The 23,899-nt window shown below is 38.5% G+C and overlaps 1 protein-coding gene across 1 annotated transcript in view; it reads left to right on the forward strand.

Annotated features, from left to right (window-relative positions):
- The first annotated feature begins 3,292 nt into the window (after positions 1–3,292).
- The window catches only part of LOC131929436 (uncharacterized), a 35,395-nt gene continuing 14,788 nt past the window's right edge, over positions 3,293–23,899 (forward strand). The window contains exons 1-3 of the mRNA XM_059285644.1: positions 3,293–3,322; positions 17,595–17,831; positions 19,389–19,489. Coding sequence (XP_059141627.1) covers positions 3,299–3,322; positions 17,595–17,831; positions 19,389–19,489 — 362 coding nt within the window. The 5' untranslated portion in view covers positions 3,293–3,298. The remainder of the gene's footprint in view (positions 3,323–17,594; positions 17,832–19,388; positions 19,490–23,899) is intronic.

The following is a 23,899-nucleotide window of genomic DNA, read 5'->3' on the forward strand; positions in this document are numbered from 1 at the left end:
TCACTGCAGCATGACGTCCACTGTGGAGGGTTCTGTACTCTCGGCGCAGGCATTTGATTTGGTATGACAAAACATGTTTAGTTCCCTGGACGTCCGCGTTATCTTCCTTCCCGTTTCACTTGGGTGTGACATGAGTAAATACGCCGGTAGGCTTCCATCGATCGGTGCCAGTTGTTGACGTGAGATCGTGACGTCGTTCGATTGTGACTGATTTGTTGGTGATACGTGACCTGGTGCTGTAGTGCCCACGTGACTGATTTGTTGGTGATACGTGACCTGGTTTGTGTGTAGTGTCCACGTGACTGATTTGTTGGTGATACGTGTCCTGGTTTTTGTGTAGTGCCCTCGTGACTGATTTGTTGGTGATAGGTGACCTGGTTTGTGTGTAGTGCCCACGTGACTGATTTGATGGTGATACGTGACCTGGTTTTTGTGTAGTGCCTACGTGACTGATTTGTTGGTGATACGTGACCTGGTTTTTGTGTAGTGCCCACGTGACTGATTTGTTGGTGATACGTGACCTGGTTTTTGTGTAGTGCCCACGTGACTGATTTGATGGTGATACGTGACCTGGTTTTTGTGTAGTGCCCACGTGACTGATTTGATGGTGATACGTGACCTGGTTTTTGTGTAGTGCCCACGTGACTGATTTGTTGGTGATACGTGACCTGGTTTTTGTGTAGTGCCCACGTGACTGATTTAATGGTGATACCTGACCTGGTGCTGTAGTGCCCACGTGACTGATTTGATGGTGATACGTGACCTGGTTTTTGTGTAGTGCCCACGTGACTGATTTGGTGGTGATACGTGACCTGGTTTTTGTGTAGTGCCCACGTGACTGATTTGTTGGTGATACGTGACCTGGTTTTTGTGTAGTGCCCACGTGACTGATTTGATGGTGATACGTGACCTGGTTTTTGTGTAGTGCCCACGTGACTGATTTGGTGGTGATACGTGACCTGGTTTTGTGTAGTGCCCACGTGACTGATTTGATGGTGATACATGACCTGGTTTTTGTGTAGTGCCCACGTGACTGATTTGATGGTGATACGTGACCTGGTTTTTGTGTAGTGCCCACGTGACTGATTTGTTGGTGATACGTGACCTGGTTTTTGTGTAGTACCCACGTGACTGATCTGATGGTGATACATTTGGTGGTGACACATGACCTGGTTTTTGTGTAGTGCCCACGTGACTGATTTGTTGGTGATACGTGACCTGGTTTTTGTGTAGTGCCCACGTGACTAATCTGATGGTGACACATGACCTGGTTTAACATAGTGCCCACCTGACTGATTTGATGGTGATACATTTGGTGGTGACACATTACTTGGTTCAGCATAGTACCCACGTGACTGATCTGATGGTGATACATTTGGTGGTGACACACGACCTGATTCAACGTAGTACCCACGTGACTGATCTGATGGTGATACATTTGGTGGTGACACATGACCTGGTTTTGTGTAGTGCCCACGTGACTGATTTGATGGTGATACATGTGATGGTGACACATGACCTGGTTCAACGTAGTACTCACGTGACTGATCTGACGGTGGTCCATGACCTAATGCTACGTTGTGCCAACATGTCTAGTCTGATTGCTGATGCATCTTGATTTGGAAATGATGGGGGGGGGGAGACACGACTGTTATCTTTAGAGTTCAGATGTCATATCAGGTGATCTCTGACCTTCCCCCTGCAGCATATCACGTATTGTTTGAAATACCCTGATTGCCCTTCCTATTTCTGTTTAGTAAACTTGGTACTACAACATTGAAGTCACTAGTAGAAATAGTACTACGACATAGATGTCCCTAGCAGACGTACTACAGCATTGACGTCCCTAAGTAGACGTTGTACTACAGCATTGACGTCTCCAACCATTTAACTCACTACTTTGACCTAGGCCTAGATACTCTCAGTTGTTTACTGCCTTAACCCCGATCCTTAGCTCAAACCTTAACCATTGCGAGTGGAGCTTAAGTTTAATAAAAAATCACACAAATCAGTAAACACACAAATACAACATGAGTAAACACAGAAATCTTAAGTCTGTAAACATATGTAAAAAAACAACAACACCTGTCACCTATCCCATTGACTCCCCTTGATTTATACGACACCCCCTGATTAAACGTCTTTGTCGTGATCAGAAAATAACAGCCGTGTGGCAACCCCCCTCTCCTACCTCACCCCCAATCCCGCCCCCATGTAGACAACCGAGCCATTAACCCGTCCGCATTTCATTCAGTCTGACTTTCTAATTATAGTCTTGTACCGGTACGTTCTCAGCACTACCTGTTTTCCGGCGACAGTTGGTGTATAAAAGTAGGCTAAATATCTCCGATAGGTTGTATAGAAATATAAGAATCTAATTGCTGTATGGTATATACATATACATATACATATACATATACATATACATATACATATACATATACATATACATATACATATACATATACATATACATATACATATACATATACATATACATATACATATACATATACATATACATATACATATACATATACATATACATATACATATACATATACATATACATATACATATACATATACATATACATATACATATACATATACATATACATATACATATACATATACATATACATATACATATACATATACATATACATATACATATACATATACATATACATATACATATACATATACATATACATATACATATACTTATACTTATACTTATACTTATACTTATACTTATACTTATACATATCTGTGTAAGACGATAGTTGATCGTTAACAAAAAAAAGGCGTTAGTGTTAGAACTAATCAACGCACGTTGTCTAGACCCTGTCAACGTTGTGTAATGTCTACATTCTGAAGTGTCAACGTTTTGTTTTGTCCACGTTCTGTATTGTCAACGGTCTGCAGATAAGGAACACCTTACACGCGGACAGCCTAAAACGTAACCATGGAGTGACAAGAATGTATGTGTTGCATTTTTTTTTAGTTAATTTATTTCTCTCCGTAGAGTGCGCAATGAAAAACGTATTTTGAAATCACTGAAACAACCGTCATGAAACTGATTCCTAAACCATTTATTATTAATCTCATGTCATGATTGTATTGTTTTTTTTTTCTTCTTCACACGACTTGCGTAGTTTAGCAATAGTTTTGGATGCATTATTCAGCGCTAATTTTGTTTTAACTAGTTCGCTAGTCACGGTTCGTTGAAGACTATCTGCATATAGTGGCCCTGTCTTACATAAACGTAGGGCATAGCGTCTGTTGACTCGATCATGGCTAGGAGACGATTGTCTACGGTAAGAGAGACATTCTTTTGGTGTGAGGTTTTTAAATATATATATATATATATATATATATATATATATATATATATATATATATATATATATATATATATATATATTCTCTGTTGATTAAAAGTGGGTTTTTATTCAATTCACTTTATTCAGTTCAATGACTTTCTGTTTTGTATATTCAGTATTATTATTAATTTTATTCTAATCAACCCCTTTCTTTTGTTCAGTAGGTTTTCATATAGTTGTATTTAATATTGCACTGACGTTGTATAATATTCAATACAATATACATTATTTATTAATTTACTTGTTACAAAGAATGTAATAACGATGTGAAGTCCTTAATTGATAACCAATAAGTCTCAAGTTCGATTTCCGCGTTTGAATCCATTACATGTCCACCTCAGCTCTGTTTGGTACCTGGCACGAGTTGAGGAAAGTTAAAGTGGTTGGGCACTTTTTATTTACATGCCGAGATAAGATAGCGATTAACATTGAAAGGTCTGAATGTGTGGGTAGATAAATGTTAACTTAAGGAGAATTAACGCTTTTATTGAACACTAAACTGCAATTAAGTTATACAGGATATGTTTCATCGCCACAACTAAAGCAAGACTAGGGGGTCAGTATAATGGTCATTTACTATCTCTCAGTTGTAGTGTATACATTATACCCACTTGACAACCGTGCGATGTCTTCTATGCTAGAACCGGGAATCGAACCCTAGGCTTGTGGGTTAGCACTCACCCAATCTACCGCTCGACTCATCATTAACTGAAGTGACACGGCGCATGATAGTTCACCTCTTGACGTTCCTGAAATGTGCAGTTGCAGTTTCGGAAGCCTGGGGTTGTCAGGCCATCTGGACACAGGTCACGTGGGACTGGCCGTTGGACTGACCCCCCAAGGTTGAGGTCAAGGCGAGTTAGTATCTGTTGCCGTGGGCCAATCGCAGCGTCCCACGGGATCTTAAAGTAAACAAAGGCGGGACTCGGTGCGTTTATAACGTGTATAAATTAGCACTTGATTGAGGCGCGCGCGTAATTAGGACGCAAGGCTCTTCACCCCCCGCTTAGTAGTGCCGTAGTCAGACGCCAGGGAAAGGCTGTTATTTATAGTCAGGCTGAGCTGTTTTTTTATGGTAAGATTGGGATGGCTTTAATTAGTCAGATTCTTCCTGGTCGAGCTTAAGGTAGCTTTACTTAATTGTACGTTTTTGTCTAGGTAAAGACTTGATTTTTGTGAGTTGAAATTTGTTTTAGAATGTGTTTATGACAGCTTCTAGATCTAATTGCTTTACTTAAGTGTACGTTTTTATCAAGGTAAAGACCTGATTCTATTTGTTTGAGAATGTGTTCAAGTTCATGATAACTTCTGATAGCTTTACTTAATCAATTGTAGGTTTTTATTATGGTAAAAAGTTGATTCTAGCGAGTAGTAATTTGTTTTAGAATGTGTTCATGGTATATTCTGATGACTTTACTCTTGTTGGATTTTTATCGTCGTAAAACTTTTTTCCCCACTGTAGCCTTTGATGGCTTCACTTAATTTTGCATTTTTGTCATGGTAATACTTAATTAGAAATGGCCTTAATTAATTGTGGATTGTTTTAATTAGACTTAATTCTAATGGCTTTAATTTATTGTGGATTTTTAACAAGGTAAGATTGAATTCTATGGCCTTAAGTAGTTGTGGATTGTTTGAATCAAATTCGATTCTAACGACCTTAATTAATTAAAAGTTGTTTTAATCAGACTTGATTTTAATGGCTATAATTAATTTTTTGTTTGTATTATGGTAAGACTTATAATGGCTTTAGCTAATAGTTAATTTATACCACGATAGACAATTGTTTTTCCATTTTATTGTGCACAGTTAAAGAATATAGTCCTGTCTGTATTTATTTTAAAACATTCCCTTTTTTCCCCTATCCAGTATTGTTATTTGTTTTATTAAGAAATTGATCCTTCTGCTGACGACATTTGCGATTCAAAGATAAATATTTTAATAGTGTTTTTATTTCATTTTAATCAATGTACTACGTAGGTGTAATGGATACACCAGCCCCATGCGCGTAAGTCGGGAATAAATGTATGTACAGCATTGTTTCAGCTGAGCCATCGCCGTACGAAACACAACAACAACGGGAGATAACTCGCTAGTTTACACGGGAGTTCTGTCCCCTGGTGTTTCTTGTGTTTACGTGTTGGGCGTGACGCGGGCCTGTCACACACGACTGACGTTTGAGATGAATCGGTAGCCAGTAAAACACATATACACATATTGTGTTTTTTTATACACATAGTTAAAATGTGTTTATTATGAAGAGCGTTCAAGTAATTAGTGAAAGGGGGTGTAGAATCAACCAGAGGCGTAGCGACCCTTCCCGGCGCCCGGGTACAAACTTTATATTTGGCGTGCCCCCCGCGGAAACAAACTTTAAATGTTGGCGCCCCCCCCCCATATATTTTTTTATATTTATAATGCAAAACTGCAGCTAAAATGAATTTTAATTTTTTTTTCCAACCCATTTTGGCGCCCCCTAGGATCGGCGCCAGGGGACATATTTACCCCCTCGCTACGCCCCTGGAATCAACCCGGAACACCTCTTAAAAGAGCATGTCGTGCTAGTACATGCATGACTAGATCCGCTATCGAGTTTGCTTGCAAGACTGTCATTCTATTGGGTTGGGTCTCGACAATACTAGGCCAATTGTTTTTACTTAGCGTCTACCCAACCCGCTATGATAAATACATTCATGTGCAGTCAATAACCACGACGCACTGATAGCTTGGTAGGTAATTCAATTAAACCTGTGCGTTAAATCAACAATAATTTGCTCGCCTTTTTCCACGTGTCCAAGTCAGCTATTAATAGATTCTGTGACGTGTATTGTTACGCCTACTACATCAGATTGCCGTGACCTGGCGTTGTATTTACCTTTGCTAACTACCTCCCATACACCGAGTCTCTTTTGTTATCAGAGTTAGATCGTGTCGTATTTACCTCATGTTTTCTACCGCCCTTACCTGGCGACGTATTTACCTTTGTATATCACTTCCGTTACCTCACGTCTACCATTGTCTACCACGTCCGTTGCCTCACGTCTACCATTGTCTACCACGTCCGTTACCTCACGTCTACCTTTGTCTATCACTTCCGTTACCTCACGTTTACCTTTGTCTATCACTTCCATTACCTCACGTCTAACTTTGTCTATCACTTCCGTTACCTCACATTTACCTTCATGTACCACGTCCATTACCTCACGTTTACCTTTATGTACCACATCCGTTACCTCACGTTTACCTTTATGTACCACGTCCGTTACCTCACGTCTACTTTTGTGCACCAAGTCCGTTACCTCACGTTTACCTTTATGTACCAAGTCCGTTACCACAGGATATATTTACCTGTGTTTTGGACAACCAAAATGAAAATCAATCCCCTCTCAGTTCGAAGGCTATAAAAATCAAACCCGTATTGCCTATTCAGTTTACGCCGTCTGTTCCACACTAAGTCCACATTCTTATACAATCTATTCCCACCCAATCATTGTTATTGATTCCTTTTATTTTACTGTGTAGTTTTAGATGATCGCCGGCATGTGTTTAGCCTACTTCTGAAGCCGTGCCTAAGATAGTCGTGCTTATCTCTAGTACAAATCTGGTCTGTGACTTGAAGGTTGAAGCAACCAGTGTTTATCCGTAACAGGCTGGGCTTGGTACCTCACGTTTTCCAGCACTCAGGGTGGGCCCGTAGTACCCTAGTGGTAACCACCCATTTAACGTCACCTGGCTGTAAATCGTGTAAAACTTGAGGCGACTGGAGAGATAGCCTAGGGCTGTCTTGATAAAGAGCGACCGTCTAACGAGGTATTTGTATTCCATGTGGATATCGGTACAAGGAGTTAATAATGGTAGAAACGTGAGTTTGACTTTTAGTCTGATGTATTTAAAAAAAAATAGCTTTAACATTATTAAGTATATTTTAACAACACTAGCTTCTTCGCAGTATTTCTATTTCATTATTATAAACGGTAAAATTGTTTAATAATCTGTTATAAATTGCTTCGTTTTTTATTAAAAAACACATGTACAGACTATTAAGCCTACATTATTAATCACTACTTCTAAATATGTTTAATATTCGATGAAAAATTAAAGTATTTAGATGAACCCGTATGTGTGTATTTGAGGTACGGGCCTATCTGCTAGTACACACCATAAAGAGATTGTCGCACTCCGAACTTTGGTCTAAATAGCATGTACGGAACTGTAGAGTCTAGAACTGCACATTACAAGTGTACAGATATTAAGAATTGAGATCTAATCTTAGGATCCTCTGACGCACATACATGGGTAGTTCTATACATATTTAGTGGCATTTTTTTTACTTGACCTTACATGCAGCGTTTAATAAAATACCGACGCCCTTCATTTCATAAAGATTAGACCTTGAAATATTTTTTTTAAGTTGGACTAAAGAATGTTCTTGAATAGCTTCAATTAAAAAAAAATCCAAATTTTTTATAATGTAAAACACGAATTCGATCAATGTTTCGTGTTAGATCACGTTACAAATAAAAATACTTTCTCTTTTACAACACTTAAGGCACGTCGTAGTAGTGTCAACTACCGTGTTTCATTTGAATAACCATACATGTTTTTTTTATCTATGTATTGATCACACCATCTGTATACTGTCATCGTCTTTTTAAAAATTCAATACAAAGTCTTGATCTGTAGAATCTATTAGTATTTGTTGTCTTCATGACAGAGCTTATTCATATGAAATTTATGTACATATATATATATATATATATATATATATATATATATATATATATATATATATATATATATATATATATATATATATATATATATACATATACATACATATATATATATATATATATATATATTATATATACATTTTATATATATATATACATACATATATATATATATATATATATATATATATATATATATATATATATATATATATTATATATACATTTTATTTATATATATATATATATATATATATATATATATATATATATATACATATATATATATATATATATATATATATATATATATATATATATATATATATATATATATATATATATATACATATATATATATATATATATATATACTAGCCGTCCCGGCCAGGCCCTGCTCTGGCTTCTGTGAAAAACCTTTCTGTTAAAGACCATTACCTGTGTGTTTAGTAATCATCATAAACCCGGCATTGCCCACCCAAACCACAACCAACCAAAACCAAAACAACAAAACGCAAACATAACGCTAACACAATTACAAATACAAACGAAAACAAAAAACCTAACAACAAACCCAACCACAACCACAAACACCAATACAAACACAAAGAAAAAACAAACAAAAAAGCAAACGAAAACAAAAACCTAACAACAAACCCAACCACAAGCACCAATACCAACAAAAAAAAAAAAAAAACAACGAAAAAGCAAACGAAAACAAACCAAATTCAAACGCAAAACCAACCAAAAACACAAATACAAACCCAAAAAAAAAAAAAACACAAACAAAAACGAAAAAAGAAAGAACAAAAACGAACCAAATCAAAACGCAACCACTAACGCAAACCCACCTAAACACAAAGAAAACACTAACGCGAACATAAACGCCCGGGGCGGAATCACCTGTTTTAGCTTAATGAACGACTATAGTACCCCAACTTATTCATAGTCTTTTGCACTCACTTAAACGAACGCGCCTGTTTCAATTTGATGAACAATTTTAATACTCCAAGCTTATCCGTAAAATACCTACAACATTTGCACTTGATCAATCCCCGCTAATTATGTAATTATTTTTTTTTCCCAACACCAAAACAAAGTAATTAAAAAGTAAATTATTTTCGACTAATGCAATGATTTTATAAAGGGAAGTAATTGTGTTTTTCCTAATTTATCAAAGGGAAGTAAGTGCTATAGGACTAAATAAAGACATAATTAGAATTTTTGTAAAAGATGATATTTTTTTTAAAACTTGTGTTTAATGAACATGCCGACAATTATTACTGTAATTTGAAAAATGAAAATTATTTCCCAACACTTTCAATGGTAATTTTTTAGCTCATAAATTTAGACAAATGCGCACGATAATTTTCTAACACTTAAATTCGTACAATTCCAACGATATACAAATGCATTACATACAGAACTGAGCTTTATATATTAGATATATATATATATATATATATATATATATATATATATATATATATATATATATATATATATATATATATATATAATGTATATACATATATAAATAATGTATATACATACACACTGTATTTAATCGAACTAGAAATAGCATCGTATTTGTTATTGTTTTTCCGTCTAAAATGATACATTGGAGCTATGTTACAATAGATTACGTAATGCAAAATGCCAATCGTTATTGTCCATGAAACAAGCTATGATTTTTTTTTTAAATTCCTTAAACTTTCAGTAAGTGAAATACGAATGTCAGTAGTATAGCTGCAGTGTATTAAAACTTGTCACAGTAACATTAAAAAATCTCATGCTGTTTACAGCTTCTCCAAGCAAACAGTTGACCGTAATTTGGGGAAAATACGGTATTGTCATCGCACTCAGTTATCGTCGTTTGATCGAATTTTTAAGTGGCATTTAAAAATTACCGTTTTATCTTTAATAACGGTACATCTGGTGTTAAATTCAATTAATGAACGAATATTGTGTTCATTTTCACTGGTCTCCAAATACCTTAGAAGCATGGGATTTAAAATTAATCGTTTTATAAGTTCGTTTCATTCAAATTCTGCTTCTATTGTTTTATTTCGAATCAGATTTACTATTGCCTCAAAAATAAATGTTAAATTAAAAAAAAAATGTTTTGATATCAATCTTACAGATTTAATTTATGAGTTGTAAAATATGCAAAAAAAATTAATATTAAACCTTGATTTGTTAGGTGAACTTTTGCGTTTAATTATTTGATTAAACCTACAGCGACAATTATCAATGTCTTGTCCCTTGAAGGTTTAAAAACACGACTGACACTGCAAGCGCCACCCCTTCTCTCTCTCTCTCTTTTTTTTTTTCTCTATCTTATATTCTTCCATGAAATTATCATGCAGTGTAGTAACGTTGACATGCAGATAAGGTTAAACGCTATTAAAATACAGGCATATCAATGTCAAGTTTAGATAGACATAGCTGGGTGTAACGCCATCTCTTCCTGCTGTATTTGTGAGCGAGCAATAGTGATGTGAGCATGGTGACAAGTATGCTGATGGTTTGACATAGGAGTGGGAGGTTGATGTTGGGGGTCTTATTAGTCTAACAGCAAGTGTTGCTGTAATTTTAGACCTTTGTGACAAAGTTCACTATATTTTTGACATAGGAGTGGGAGGTTGATGTTGGGGGGGGGGGGGGTCTTATTTGTCTAACAAGTGTTGCTGTAATTTTAGTCCTTTATGACAAGTTCACAAAATTTTTGACATAGGAGTGGAAGATTGATGTTTGTCAGTAATATGTCAAAAAACGTTTTTCTTTTTGGTTTTATATTGAGATTTGCTTTTTCTTCGGGAAAGTTACCCGCATCTAAGTAAAGTAAGTAAATATTGACAAAGTGTCCGTTCTGAGAGATATTTTTGTGTAAATACAAGATAGATCACAACAAAATCTCGTCTAAATAACATGAAAAGAACATGATATGTTTAAATGAAGTAATAAAACGTTTTAAGTTCAATTCCGACGAAAGTAAATACAATCAAATGATTTGTTAGTAAGAAGCTCTAGAAGCTAGTTCCAGTGTAAAATTCTCCAGAGTTCAAGTCTGTTTTGTTGGTCAATTACTACCCTCACTCGATCACAGTTGGTCAATTACTGGCCTTTCTCCATCGCTAGCTTTGACGAGTACTACTTACTAGAGTACATCCTTCACTGTGAACTATCATTGGCGGGGATACTAACAATTCGAGGATGTTGTTTCTGTAAAACAACAGTGACAGTTAAAGGCTGATTAGACAACAGCCCAGGGCCTCTGGTGTTTAGAGGCCCGAATGCTTATTTAGAAAAATTGCGAGTTAATTTTTCCGTTATAAAGATTTGTGTTTTAAAATGATAATTTAGCTTGTTGAACCGTAACATCAAGTCTTGTATTATCTTAAGTGGTTGATGTGAAAGTACGTGATTTTTTTTACGAAACATAAAAGATGTAATATTTGAACACAATTCAGTATTGATTTTTAAAAGTACAATTTGCATTAAAGCGGGCTGCATTTTGCCGTCTGTCACTAAAGTCAGGTTTAAATTCGATAAAATGCGCCGCCTATACAGATATACTGGTCTAACAGAATTCATCCACTAAATACCGGTGCTGTGTTGACATTCATGAGAACCGTCATAGCCTCGTCATAGCGAGCCTAACGTTTACACCTTGTCCGTCTTAAAGTTTGGTCACTCGACCTCTGGAGCCCGTGGGGGAGTGTCCTCAAACTGAGGGTGGGGACACGGGTCTTTACATCGGCTAGATGCAGAATAGGAACATGGACACTCAAATTCGGTATGCCTTGAAACGAATATGAATTAGACATTATGAAAGGTAGTGTTGTAGGAACTTTGTCCCTTAAATGGGGGGGGGGGGGTTCTATGACGTGAGATACTCTAATGGTGGATAGAAATAATTTCTTTTTACCTTCTGGTTGACTGCGTTATGGTAGCTTCGATTACTTAATACAGCAACGGTGCATGTTGTCTATGCTTCCGTCTATGATTATACACTGTGGGGTTTGTTGAACTGAGTCACCTGTCTTAGGCCATTACACATGGGTACGTGTGGAGAGGTAACTGTCATTCAATGGTGACATATTTATTGGGCTCAGGCCATCCAACCGTCAGTCTACTGATAAATGTCCAGTTAATGGGACACACCAATCAATACATGTCGTCACTCAACTTGTCCAAATACACGTCTATGTTGAGGAGCAATCAATGGTCTAAAACCAGGAGATGTGACCTTGTATGTATGTTACATGTGAACTTTTACATAACCCGTGGAAAAGATCAATGATAATACCTCAATATTCCAGCAGAGATCGTTTTATTTTCATTCATCGCGCTCAACATATAGGATGTACTTTTGATCAAGATATTCCTTTAAGCAACGCGCTAGGTAGTGTGTCAGTCTTTCAGCCATTTCTTTATTCATTGGTGTATAGTGAAGGCAATGTAATAAATTAAAAAATTGAAACCACTTGGTAAGAATCTCGGCGAACAACGACTGAACGATGTTACACTATATCGGCGTTCCTTAGTTGAATTGTTAGAGTTATTTTAACGAATATTAAGCGCTTATTAACGGTAAAGAAAGACTGTACCTCTATATTCCACGGAACCTATAATGTTAAGGGACGCCAACGAAAGCACCCTTTGATGGTTCTAAAATAAGACAAAATTTAAAATACAATAGAGGGTATTCTTTTTAACAAATGGGAGAATTTTATGCAAACACAATTTTTACGGACTTTTTAAAACCAAAATTTTAAAAAATTATGTTAAATTATTCACATAATTAATACGTGCCTAGTTATAATTTTTAAAGACTGATTAATTGCCTGTATCACTTCCCCCCCCCCTTTAAAGAAAGGTTGGTGTTCGGTAAATGTTGCTCAAATCGGTAGCTGGGGGTGATTGAAAAAATGTAGCCGTTTTTTTCACTATACGCCCATAAATTTCCCTATACCCATGTGAGATCGAGTGTCTACCTTATAAATTTATTACAGCCGGATGACTGTGTTGGACACACAACTTCTCATGTTGTTTGGTCCAGTGTCGCAACACATGTGTTCGTTTTGTTTGTTGGTGTGTCTTGATTCATCATATACCGTGTTTACTATTGCACGTCATAAGTATTGATTAAGGGGAACAGTTGGCAGGTATCAATTTAAATAATTTAAAGTCAGTAAAAGTGTTTAGGCGTGTGTGATGGAAGGGGTGGTGGGACATCTTGTGATGGATGTGTATGTATAGAGTGTAGTGTGACGGGCGTGTATGTGACATCTTGTGACTTACGTGTATGTAGTGGGTTAATGTGACATTTTGTGACGGGTGTATGTAGTGGGTTTATGTGACATCTTGTGACGGGCATGTATGTTGTATCTTTATGTGACGGGCGTGTATGTAGTAGGTTTATGTGACATTTTGTGACGGGCAGGTATGTAGTAGGTTTATGTCACATTTTGTGACGAGCATGTATGTAGTAGATTTATGGGACTTTTTGTGACTGAAGTGTATGTAGTAGGTTTATGTGACATTTTGTGACGGGCGTGTATGCAGTAGGTTTATGGGACATTTTGTTACGGGCGTGTATGTAGTAGGTTTATGTAACATTTTGTGACGGGCATGTATGTATTGGGTTAATGTGACATCTTGTGACTTACGTGTATGCATTGGGTTAATGTGACATTTTGTGACGGGTGTATGTAGTGGGTTAATGTGACATCTTGTGACTTACGTGTATGTAGTGGGTTAATGTGACATTTTGTGACGGGCATGTATGTAGTGGGTTAATGTGACATTTTGTGACGGGTGTATGTAGTGGGTTAATGTGACATCTTGTGACTTACGTGTATGTAGTGGGTTAATGTGACATTTTGTGACGGGTGTATGTAGTGGGTTAATGTGACATCTTGTGACTTACGTGTATGTAGTGGGTTAATGTGACATCTTGTGACTTACGTGTATGTAGTGGGTTAATGTGACATTTTGTGACGGGCATGTATGTAGTAAGTTTATGTGACAATTTGTGACGGGCATGTATGTAGTAAGTTTATGTGACAATTTGTGACGGGCATGTATGTAGTAAGTTTATGTGACATTTTGTGACGGGCGTGTATGTAGTAGGTTAATGTGACAATTTGTGACAGGCATGTGGTTTATGTGACAAACCACCTGTCCCCAAGCTTCCACCAAACACGTAAGACAGTTGTTCGGCAGTATTTCGTTAAGACCAGGGGAAAACACATTTTATTTTTATTACTCGACCCCCCTCCCCGCACACCCAATGACCCCCATCCTCCGCATAACCCCCCCCCCCCCCCGACCATTTACGTCTCTTCAACCGTCACATCCTCAATGCCATCGTTTGAATAATGAGAAAAATATAATCACAGTTGAATCATCTGACGCTGCCAGATGCCCGTCTCTGTATATTGAACCTGCCTCTCGCTAGATGATCAACGCATGACACACACACACACACACACAAAACCCTAACAATAACAAGATAGGAAGGATTGATGTGTTAACGGTGTTACTATGAAACTTCTAAATAATGGTTGAGTGTAGTTGTATATTATGAACAGGCTGTTATATTGTGATAGATTTATAGTTTTGGTCAGATTTGTACATCTATATTTTTTATTTCTTATATTTGTTGTGTTGGTGTTTAGCTTAATATTATCTACGAGAAAAATGGCCCGTTGAGGAAGGGTACAACGGGCGCTAGGCTGATAGTGCTGTCTCTTTTCTCTAAACTTAAACCAACCCACAACCCCCCACACACCACCCCCCACCCCACCACCCCCACACACCACCCCCACCACCCCACACACACCCCCCCCCACACCGCCCCCACCCCCCCCCCGCCCCCCCACCCCGCCCCCCCCCAAAAAAAAACATGTCTACCGTCCCATTCAACGAAATATAATTATATACTTTTTCCAGTGTCCGCCCCCTCCCCGAAAATTCTACCCCCGCCCCCGAAAATTTCAAGTACCCCCACCCCTCTCCGGGGAGGAAAAAGTCTGAAAGAAACACTGGTGTCGCGCTTAGCCACTACCCGAAGAATTGCATTAAAGAAATTGCAAGAAAACCAATTTTTAGATTAGACACACTAATTAGGCGGTAATTTTATTATAGAGTATCGATGAGGAAATTTCTTTTGAGTTGGGGAGGGGTGGGGCTCAGACGTTCTTACGCGGAGGGGGGGTGGGGCTTCGCCCCTACCCGAAGAATTGTATGCAAGAAAATCTTCACGCAAGCCATTTAGATTAGACAAAATTTCCTTTGTATTCAATGTTTACTCTCCGGTTTGAGATTATTTTCTACTCTGTGCTAAATGTGTCGACGTCATACTTCGTTTTTCGAATTACTATGCATGTTTTTAAATTGCTTGTCTTTTCTCTAGAGCGTTCTTGTCAGACAGATAGATACATAGAGAGACAGCGAAACTATTATTATAGACGAGAAAAATGGCCCGTTGAGGAAGGGTACAACGGGCGCTAGGCTGATAGTGCTGTCTCTTTTCTCTAAACTAAAACCAACCCACCCCCCCACACACCAACCCCACCCCCCACCCCCCCACGCACACCCCTCCACCCCCCCCCCCCCCCAAAAAAAAACATGTCTACCGTCCCATTCAACGAAATATAATTATATACTTTTTCCAGTGTCCGCCCCCTCCCAGAAAATTCTACCCCCCGCCCCCGAAAATTTCAAGTACCCCACCCCTCTCCGGGGAGGAAAAAGTCTGAAAGAAACACTGAAACCAACCCACCCCCCACCCCCACTCCCACCACCCCACCCCCACCCCCCAAACACCGCCCCCCACCCCCACCCCCACTCCCCCACGCCTCCACCCCCCACCCCCCCCCCCAAAAAAAAAACATGTCTACCGTCCCATTCAACGAAAATTCTACCCCGCCCCCGAAAATTTCAAGTACCCCCCACCCCTCTCCGGGGAGGAAAAAGTCTGAAAGAAACACTGGTGTCGCGCTTAGCCACTACCCGAATAATTGCATTAAAGAAATTGCAAGAAAACCACTTTTTAGATTAGACACATTAATTAGGCGGTAATTTTATTATAGAGTATCGATGAAGAAATTTCTTTTGAGTTAGTGAGGGGGGGGGGGGCTCAGACGTTCTTACGCGGGGTGGGGCTTCGCCCCTACCCGAAGAATTGTATGAAAGAAACTCTACACGCAAACCACTTAGATTAGACAAAATTGCCTTTTTATTCAATGTTTATACTCGAGAAACAATGACGTCATATTACTGAGATTATTTTCTACTCTATGCTAAATGTGACCGCGTCATACTTCGTTTTTCGAATTACTGTGCATGTTTTTATTTTGCTTATGTTTTCTCTACAGCGTTCTTGTCAGATAGATAGATAGATAGATAGATAGATAGATAGACAGACAGCGAAACTATTATTATAGATTGTATCCGCCTTCTTAAACATATTTTTGTACAAAACTAAATTTTGTATTTCATTTTTATACACCCAAATTTTTATTAAATGCATGTTCTGGTGTATGTAACTTTTTATATTATTCTTGTAATTCCCAGTAAATTCTGTAACACCCATCTTTTTTAATCAACATTTATGTTTCTGTAACATTCGAATTTGTATAACATGCACTTCAGTATAACAACTTACGATCTATAACATTGAGCTTCTTGTTACATGCTGCTTTATATAACATTCAGTTTATCCAACTTTTTATAACTTCCAAATTTCTTATTAACATAAAGCTGTCTATAAAAAAAATAACAAACCTCTTTATAATCTAACTTTGCCATCCAAATCACATGCATTAAACTTCTTTGTAAAATTAAATGTGTAACTTCCAATTTCGTTTAGCATACTACTTTTTTAAAACTTCTAACTTTTTGATTAACATGCAGCTTAATATGATAAATATCAATAACATACAACTTTCTTTAACATACAACTTTCTGTAATATCCTAATTATTATTGTAATACTCACATTTAATACTTAATACTCCATCACATGTTACAGTAAATTACACCCAACTTTCTCTTCTTTCTAAATTCCTTATCATCCACCTACCCCGCCCACTCCCTACCCACTCCCCACCTACTCCCCACCCCACCCACTCCCCACCCCACCCACTACTCACCTACCAACTCCCCATCCCACTCTTTCACACCACCCACTCCACACCCCACCCACTCCCCACCCCACTCACTCCCCACCCCACCCCACTCACTCCCCACCCCACTCACTCCCCACCCCACTCACTCACCACCCCACTCACTCACCACCCCACTCACTCACCACCCCACTCACTCCCCGAACCCACTCCCCACCCCACCCACTTCACCCACTCCCACAATCCTCCCTTTCCCCACCCTACCCACTCCCCACATTCCAACGACTCCTCTAACCTGACCCCCTCCTCTAACCTGACCCCCTCCTCTAACCCCCAGGCTCTGTGCAACATGACCGAAAGCTTCATCAGAAACCGTCTCCGGCGCCAGTTCTTGTTTGTGGGCGGCATCGTGTCCGTCTTCTTCTTCCTGTACATGTTCAGCCTCAACTCGCAGTGGCCGGCCTTCGCCATCATCCCCAGGTTCAACAGCTGCAACCTCACGGCCGGCTCGCACTCCGGGCTGCACAGGGTCTATGACGAGTGGCCGCCCTTTGCCCTTAAACTCACTGATCACGTATGTTTTGTGTTTTATTTTGTTTTTTGTTTTTTATTTTTAATAACTTAAGGTTCAAGCTAATTAGCAACACCACTAGATAGGCACTAGAGTGGAATGCCCAGGGTACGGAGAAAACAAATGATTATATTGTCAGTGAAGCACAAGCCGTCTGAATGTTATTGACCCAACTGGGAGGAATCGCCCAAAAGCGAGTTCAATGGAGAGGTGTGGTTGCGTCCCTTTGCTCCACAAGGGGTCCATATGAATGATGACGATGAAGTTAAGGTTCAGTTTCTTTTATAGCGGGATGGCGAGGTCGGGTGGTAGAGCGCTACCTTAAAGTCTCGAGTTAGGATCTGGGACCCGAGTGTGTCGGTCGTCTTTGAGTCCATTCAGCTTCAATGGGTACCTGACTCACGTTCGGGGAAGTAAGGACGGCTGTGCATAGAGCTGATAATGGTATCTATTTATACGTAGTTATCAAGAAACAGGTGCACTCTACTTCATCTTCGCTTTGGGATCGTCAGGCCCGAATAATGGAACCTAACTTAAGTTTTTAAGACGCTAAGTAATGAAAAAGTAAAAGTTATAATTTTTACACCGGCGGTCCATGGGAATAGATCAGGTAGAGTTCACATGTTTGTGTGATCTCTGTATATGAAGAGATAGTATGCGATAAGGAGAGGAAATTGTCTGATTAGGAGTGAGTTATATGTGAAAATGTGAGAATCAGCTTAATACAATGTTTAGGTACTAGACAATCTTATGCTCCAGCCAATGCTAATTGAACAATCGAGCTAGCGTTAAGTTGATGTATGTTGTATGTATGTTGATGTATGTTGTATTTTAGATGTATGTTGATGTATGTTGTATGTTGATGTATGTTGTATGTTGATGTATGTTGATGTATGTTGATGTATGTTGTATGTTGATGTATGTTGTATGTTGATGTATGTTGTATGTTGATGTATGTTGTATGTTGATGTATGTTGTATGTTGATGTATGTTGTATGTTGATGTATGTTGTATGCTGATGTATGTTGTATGCTGATGTATGTTGATGTATGTTGTATGTTGATGTATGTTAATGTATGTTGATGTATGTAGATGTATGTTGTATGTTGATGTATGTTGATGTATGTTGTATGTTGGTGTATGTTGTATGTTGTATGTTGATGTATGTTGTATGTTGATGTATGTTGTATGTTATATGTTGATGTACGTTGATGTATGTTGATGTATTTTGTATGTTGATGTATTTTGTATGTTGATGTATGTTGTATGTTGATGTATGTTGTATGTTGATGTATGTTGTATGTTGGTGTATGTTGATGTATGTTGGTGTATGTTGATGTATGTTGGTGTATGTTGATGTATGTTGTATGTTGATGTATGTTGTATGTTGTATGTTGATGTATGTTGATGTATGTTATATGTTGATGTATGTTGTATGCTGATGTATGTTGAATGTTGATGTATGTTGTATGTTGATGTGTGTTGTATGTTGATGTATGATGTATGTTGTATGTTGATGTATGTTGTATGTTGATGTATGTTGTATGTGACCTCCTACAGGAGCTGTTCAAGACGACTTGCACGCCAGGAGCGGAGTTTACCATTGCAGGTGTACCCGATCTTCTACCTGTGTGGGCTAAAGCTGAAGCACAAGAATGCAGGTACGTGGTCTGTCTTAAGTGGCTTTACTGACCTAATGAATGACTGACCTTATTTACTGACCTAATGCTTGACTGACCTAATGGTTGACTGACCATGTTTTCTGACCGAAGATTTACTGACCTTGTTTACTGACCTAATGCTTGACTGACCTAAGGATTGACTGACCTAATGCTTGACTGACCTAATGCTTGACTGACCTTGTTTACTGACCTAATGCTTGACTGACCTTGTTTACTGACCTAATGGTTGACTCACCATGTTTTCTGACCGAAGACTTACTGACCTTGTTTACTGACCTCATGCTTGACTGACCTTGTTTACTGACCTAATGATTGACTCACCTTGTTTACTAACCTAATGCTTGACTGACCCTGTTTACTGACCTAATGGTTGACTCACCATGTTTACTGACCTAATGCTTGACTGACCCTGTTTACTGACCTAATGCTTGACTGACCCTGTTTACTGACCTAATGGTTGACTCACCATGTTTACTGACCTAATGCTTGACTGACCCTGTTTACTGACCTAATGCTTGACTGACCCTGTTTACTGACCTAATGGTTGACTCACCTTGTTTACTGACCTAAGACTTTACTGACTGAAGGCTTGACTGACCTGTCACATGACTGACAGTTGTATTGACCTAAATTATGACTGAATTATTACACTCGCCTATTACTTGGTTATATTGACCAAAACGACTGACCATGCTTCCTGCAGTTCTCTCCTCATAATACCATATCTGCACTCCATACATACGTACAAGCACAGTGGTCTGCATCTAATACAAACATGCTATGAACCCCAACCATACATTGTTTAATGACCTTAAAGCACACAACCTTGACCTAAATCCTTATTTACTAGTCACCCCTGTTAATAGATTCGTGCATTGGGTATTGATTTGTGTGGTAAATTGATCTCTGCATTGATCTTTTCATTCTATTATGTTCGTTTGGTAGAATAATGTTTACTTCACTAGATACGGAGATCTAAATACGAAATGTAGGCGGGCATTGCATTTTTAAAAATAAATTACTGGTGATTGTAGTATCTGTCGTCACACGTGGTCACACATAACAAAAACGTCACACATCAGTTCCCCTCTCATTATATCATACCGTATTTCTAACAAATCTCGTCTTGGTTTTCATTGGTTTTACTATTAGAAATATAAAATGTTCGGTACGGTACATTTTCTATTCTTATAGATTTTCGTCTTAATTGCCATGACATTGCTATGTATGGGGTGGTTGTATGTCTGGGGTGGTTGTATGTCAGGGAGGTGGTTGTGTCATGGAGGTGTTTATATGTCAGGGAGGTTGTTGTATGTCATGGAGGTGGTTGTATGTCTGAGGGTGGTTATATATCAGGGAGGTTGTTGTATGTCAGGGAGGTGGTTGTATGTTAGGGAGGTGGTTGTATATCTGTGGGTGGGTGTGTGTAGGGGGTGTATGTGTGTGTGGGGGTTGTATGTCAGGAAGGTGGTTGTATGTCATGGAGGTGGTTGTATGTCATGGAGGTGGTTGTATGTCATGGAGGTGGTTGTATGTCATGGAGGTGGTTGTATGTCATGGAGGTTGTATGTCATGGAGGTGGTTGTATGTCTGAGGGTTGTTGTATGTCAGGGAGGTGGTTGTATGTCATGGAGGTGGTTGTATGTTAGGGAGGTGGTTGTATATCTGTGGGTGGGTGTGTGTAGGGGGTGTATGTGTGTGTGTGGGTTGTATGTCAGGAAGGTGGTTGAATGTCTGGAGGTGGTTGTATGCCTGGGAGGTGGTTATATGTCATGGAGGTAGGTGTATGTCTAGAAGGTGGTTGTATGTCATTGATGTGGTTGTCCCAATTTGTGGCGATAAGATCCATGTTGACACAAGGGCGGCCACAAAACAGCAGGCGGTAATTAAAACACGGCTTGGATTTATGCGCGCGTCGTGTGATCGATACCGCCATCTGATGCACTTTTTTTTTCTTCTAATCCTGCGTTTTATCACTAATTTTACCACCTGGGGCGTTTTCTTTTCTTATACCTTTAATCCTGCGTTTTGCAACTTTTTAGGGGTTAATTATATAAATCTTGGATTATGTAGATTATTTAGGGCTGAACATTTTTACTAGGCGAGGTGGACTTAATGACGTCAGTTAATCATATATGCTAGGTGGACATTAAGACGTCAGTTAATCATATATGCTAGGTGGACATAAAGACGTCAGTTAATCATATAGGCTAGGTGGACATAAAGACGTCAGTTAATCATATTGGCTGGGTCTACATAGAGACGTCAGTTAATCATATAGGCTGGGTCTACATAGAGACGTCAGTTAATCATATAGGCTGGACGGACATTAAAAGACGTCAGTTAATCATAGCAGTTGGGTGTACAGAGAGAGAGAGACCTATAAATATAATGCTATGATAAACTGTGTAGAGTCATGCCCAGGGCAGATGAGACACATGTTAGCAGAACATCATGGCAGACCATCAAGGCATTGTCCGAGCTCACACCGACTTGCGGGTCAAAACCCTGAGCCAGCCACCGCGTTAAATCTACATTGTTGCTCTTCACTCGAGTCGCTTATATGTGTGTATGTATGTAAACAAGGATGACATAGACGTGCTCCTGTCTCCTGAGGTCATCTTGCAACATTTTGAGACGACCTACCCCCTCCGTGTCAAGTTTACCTGTCAGCCTGTCAAACTTTATGTGCAAGTTTTATATTTGAATTGTTTGCTAGTCTCCCCCTCTACTCACACAGCTCGAAAGGTTTTTATAAATACATCTGTTTTTTTTAGCGCAATTTCCATACTGGACTATTGCGATTATTAACTCGTTATTTCTGGATGGATGTGCGCAGCTTTAAGTCGTATCTCCTCCTCAACGAAGCAATATCGAGGACTAGTTCCAAAAGCAAATATGTTAAGCAAGTTCCGAGGATGAACATAGGCCAAAAAAATTCCCAGAATTCCTTCCTGGATTTCCCAAAAAACCTCAAACAAATGCAGTTTTTGCTCCATATCTCGGCAACCAGACCACTTAGCGACTTGAAACATTTACCAATCGATTCCTGCCATAATTTAAACCAATATTGCCGAAGAAAGTTTTCAAAAATATCCTTTCGTTCGGTCACAAAAAATTAATTAAGAACATTTAAACTGAGCATCGTGTAGGCCTAGGATGATATTTTAAACTGAGCATCGTGTAGGCCTACTCGTTAAAATAAAACTATTTCCGTTGATATTTTCTATTACCCCCTACACGTCCGCATATTTTTTTTAAATCTCGTTAATAAATATTTTTTCTATTTTGTTTTGAATTATTAAAACTACTTGTGTTGCATTATTTATTTGCTGAATATATCATTTATCACGATTTAAAATTGTTATGGATAACATAAGGAAATTGCGCTTAAATTGTCACTAGACTTTTTATTAACTTGTTTTAACATACGCCTATCGATAAAGTTTAATCTTTGTTGTTGGTGGAGTGTGTGTGTGGGGGTATATAGTGCATGGGGCTCATGTGATTATTACATCAATATGTGTATATCGTGCTATACCAATATATTTGTATCGTATTACACAGATAAACTTGTATCGTGTTACATCAATATATGTATATCGTGTTACATCAATATATTTCTGTCGTGTTATAAAAAAAATTATAAAAAATTATCCATTTCCTTTTTCTAAACTGCAGGAGCTCTTTGCTGCTGCAGGGTCATTCCCCCTCCCCCCTCCTCCTCAACATCCGCCAATGGATCAGGCATTACAATAGGTAATCCTACTGACAAAACTCACGGTGTTGGTGTTTTCTCCACCAAGGTTTTTAAGTCCCCCGCCCGGTTTGTAAATTGCCTACGATAGTTCCCAGATGTAAATTTTAACATGTTTACGGCTGTTGACAAACGAATTCATTTTAGCAGACGACACCGCCATCTTTGTCTTTGACTCGGGCGGGGTTGGGTTTGGGCCTACTTTCGAGGTACTGTTTGCTGCAGTACCGTCTTATTTTTTATTTATTTTTTTGTCTTTTAGCTTGTTAGCAAGATGCACTTCACAAACTTGATCAACTGACACACAATACAAACTTGATCAACTGACAACACATTACAAACTTGATCAACTGACACACATTACAAACTTGATCAACTGACACACATTACAAACTTGATCAACTGACATACATTACAAACTTGAACAACTGACACACATTACAAACTTGATCAACTGACACACATTACAAACTTGACCATCTGACAACACATTACAAACTTGATCAACTGACACACATTACAAACTTGATCAACTGACATACATTACAAACTTGAACAACTGACACACATTACAAACTTGATCAACTGACACACATTACAAACTTGATCAACTGACACACATTACAAACTTG

Source organism: Physella acuta, unplaced genomic scaffold (assembly GCF_028476545.2).
Source record: "Physella acuta isolate Inbredline_101_S28 unplaced genomic scaffold, ASM2847654v3 ptg001628l, whole genome shotgun sequence".
Taxonomy (NCBI): domain Eukaryota; kingdom Metazoa; phylum Mollusca; class Gastropoda; family Physidae; genus Physella; species Physella acuta.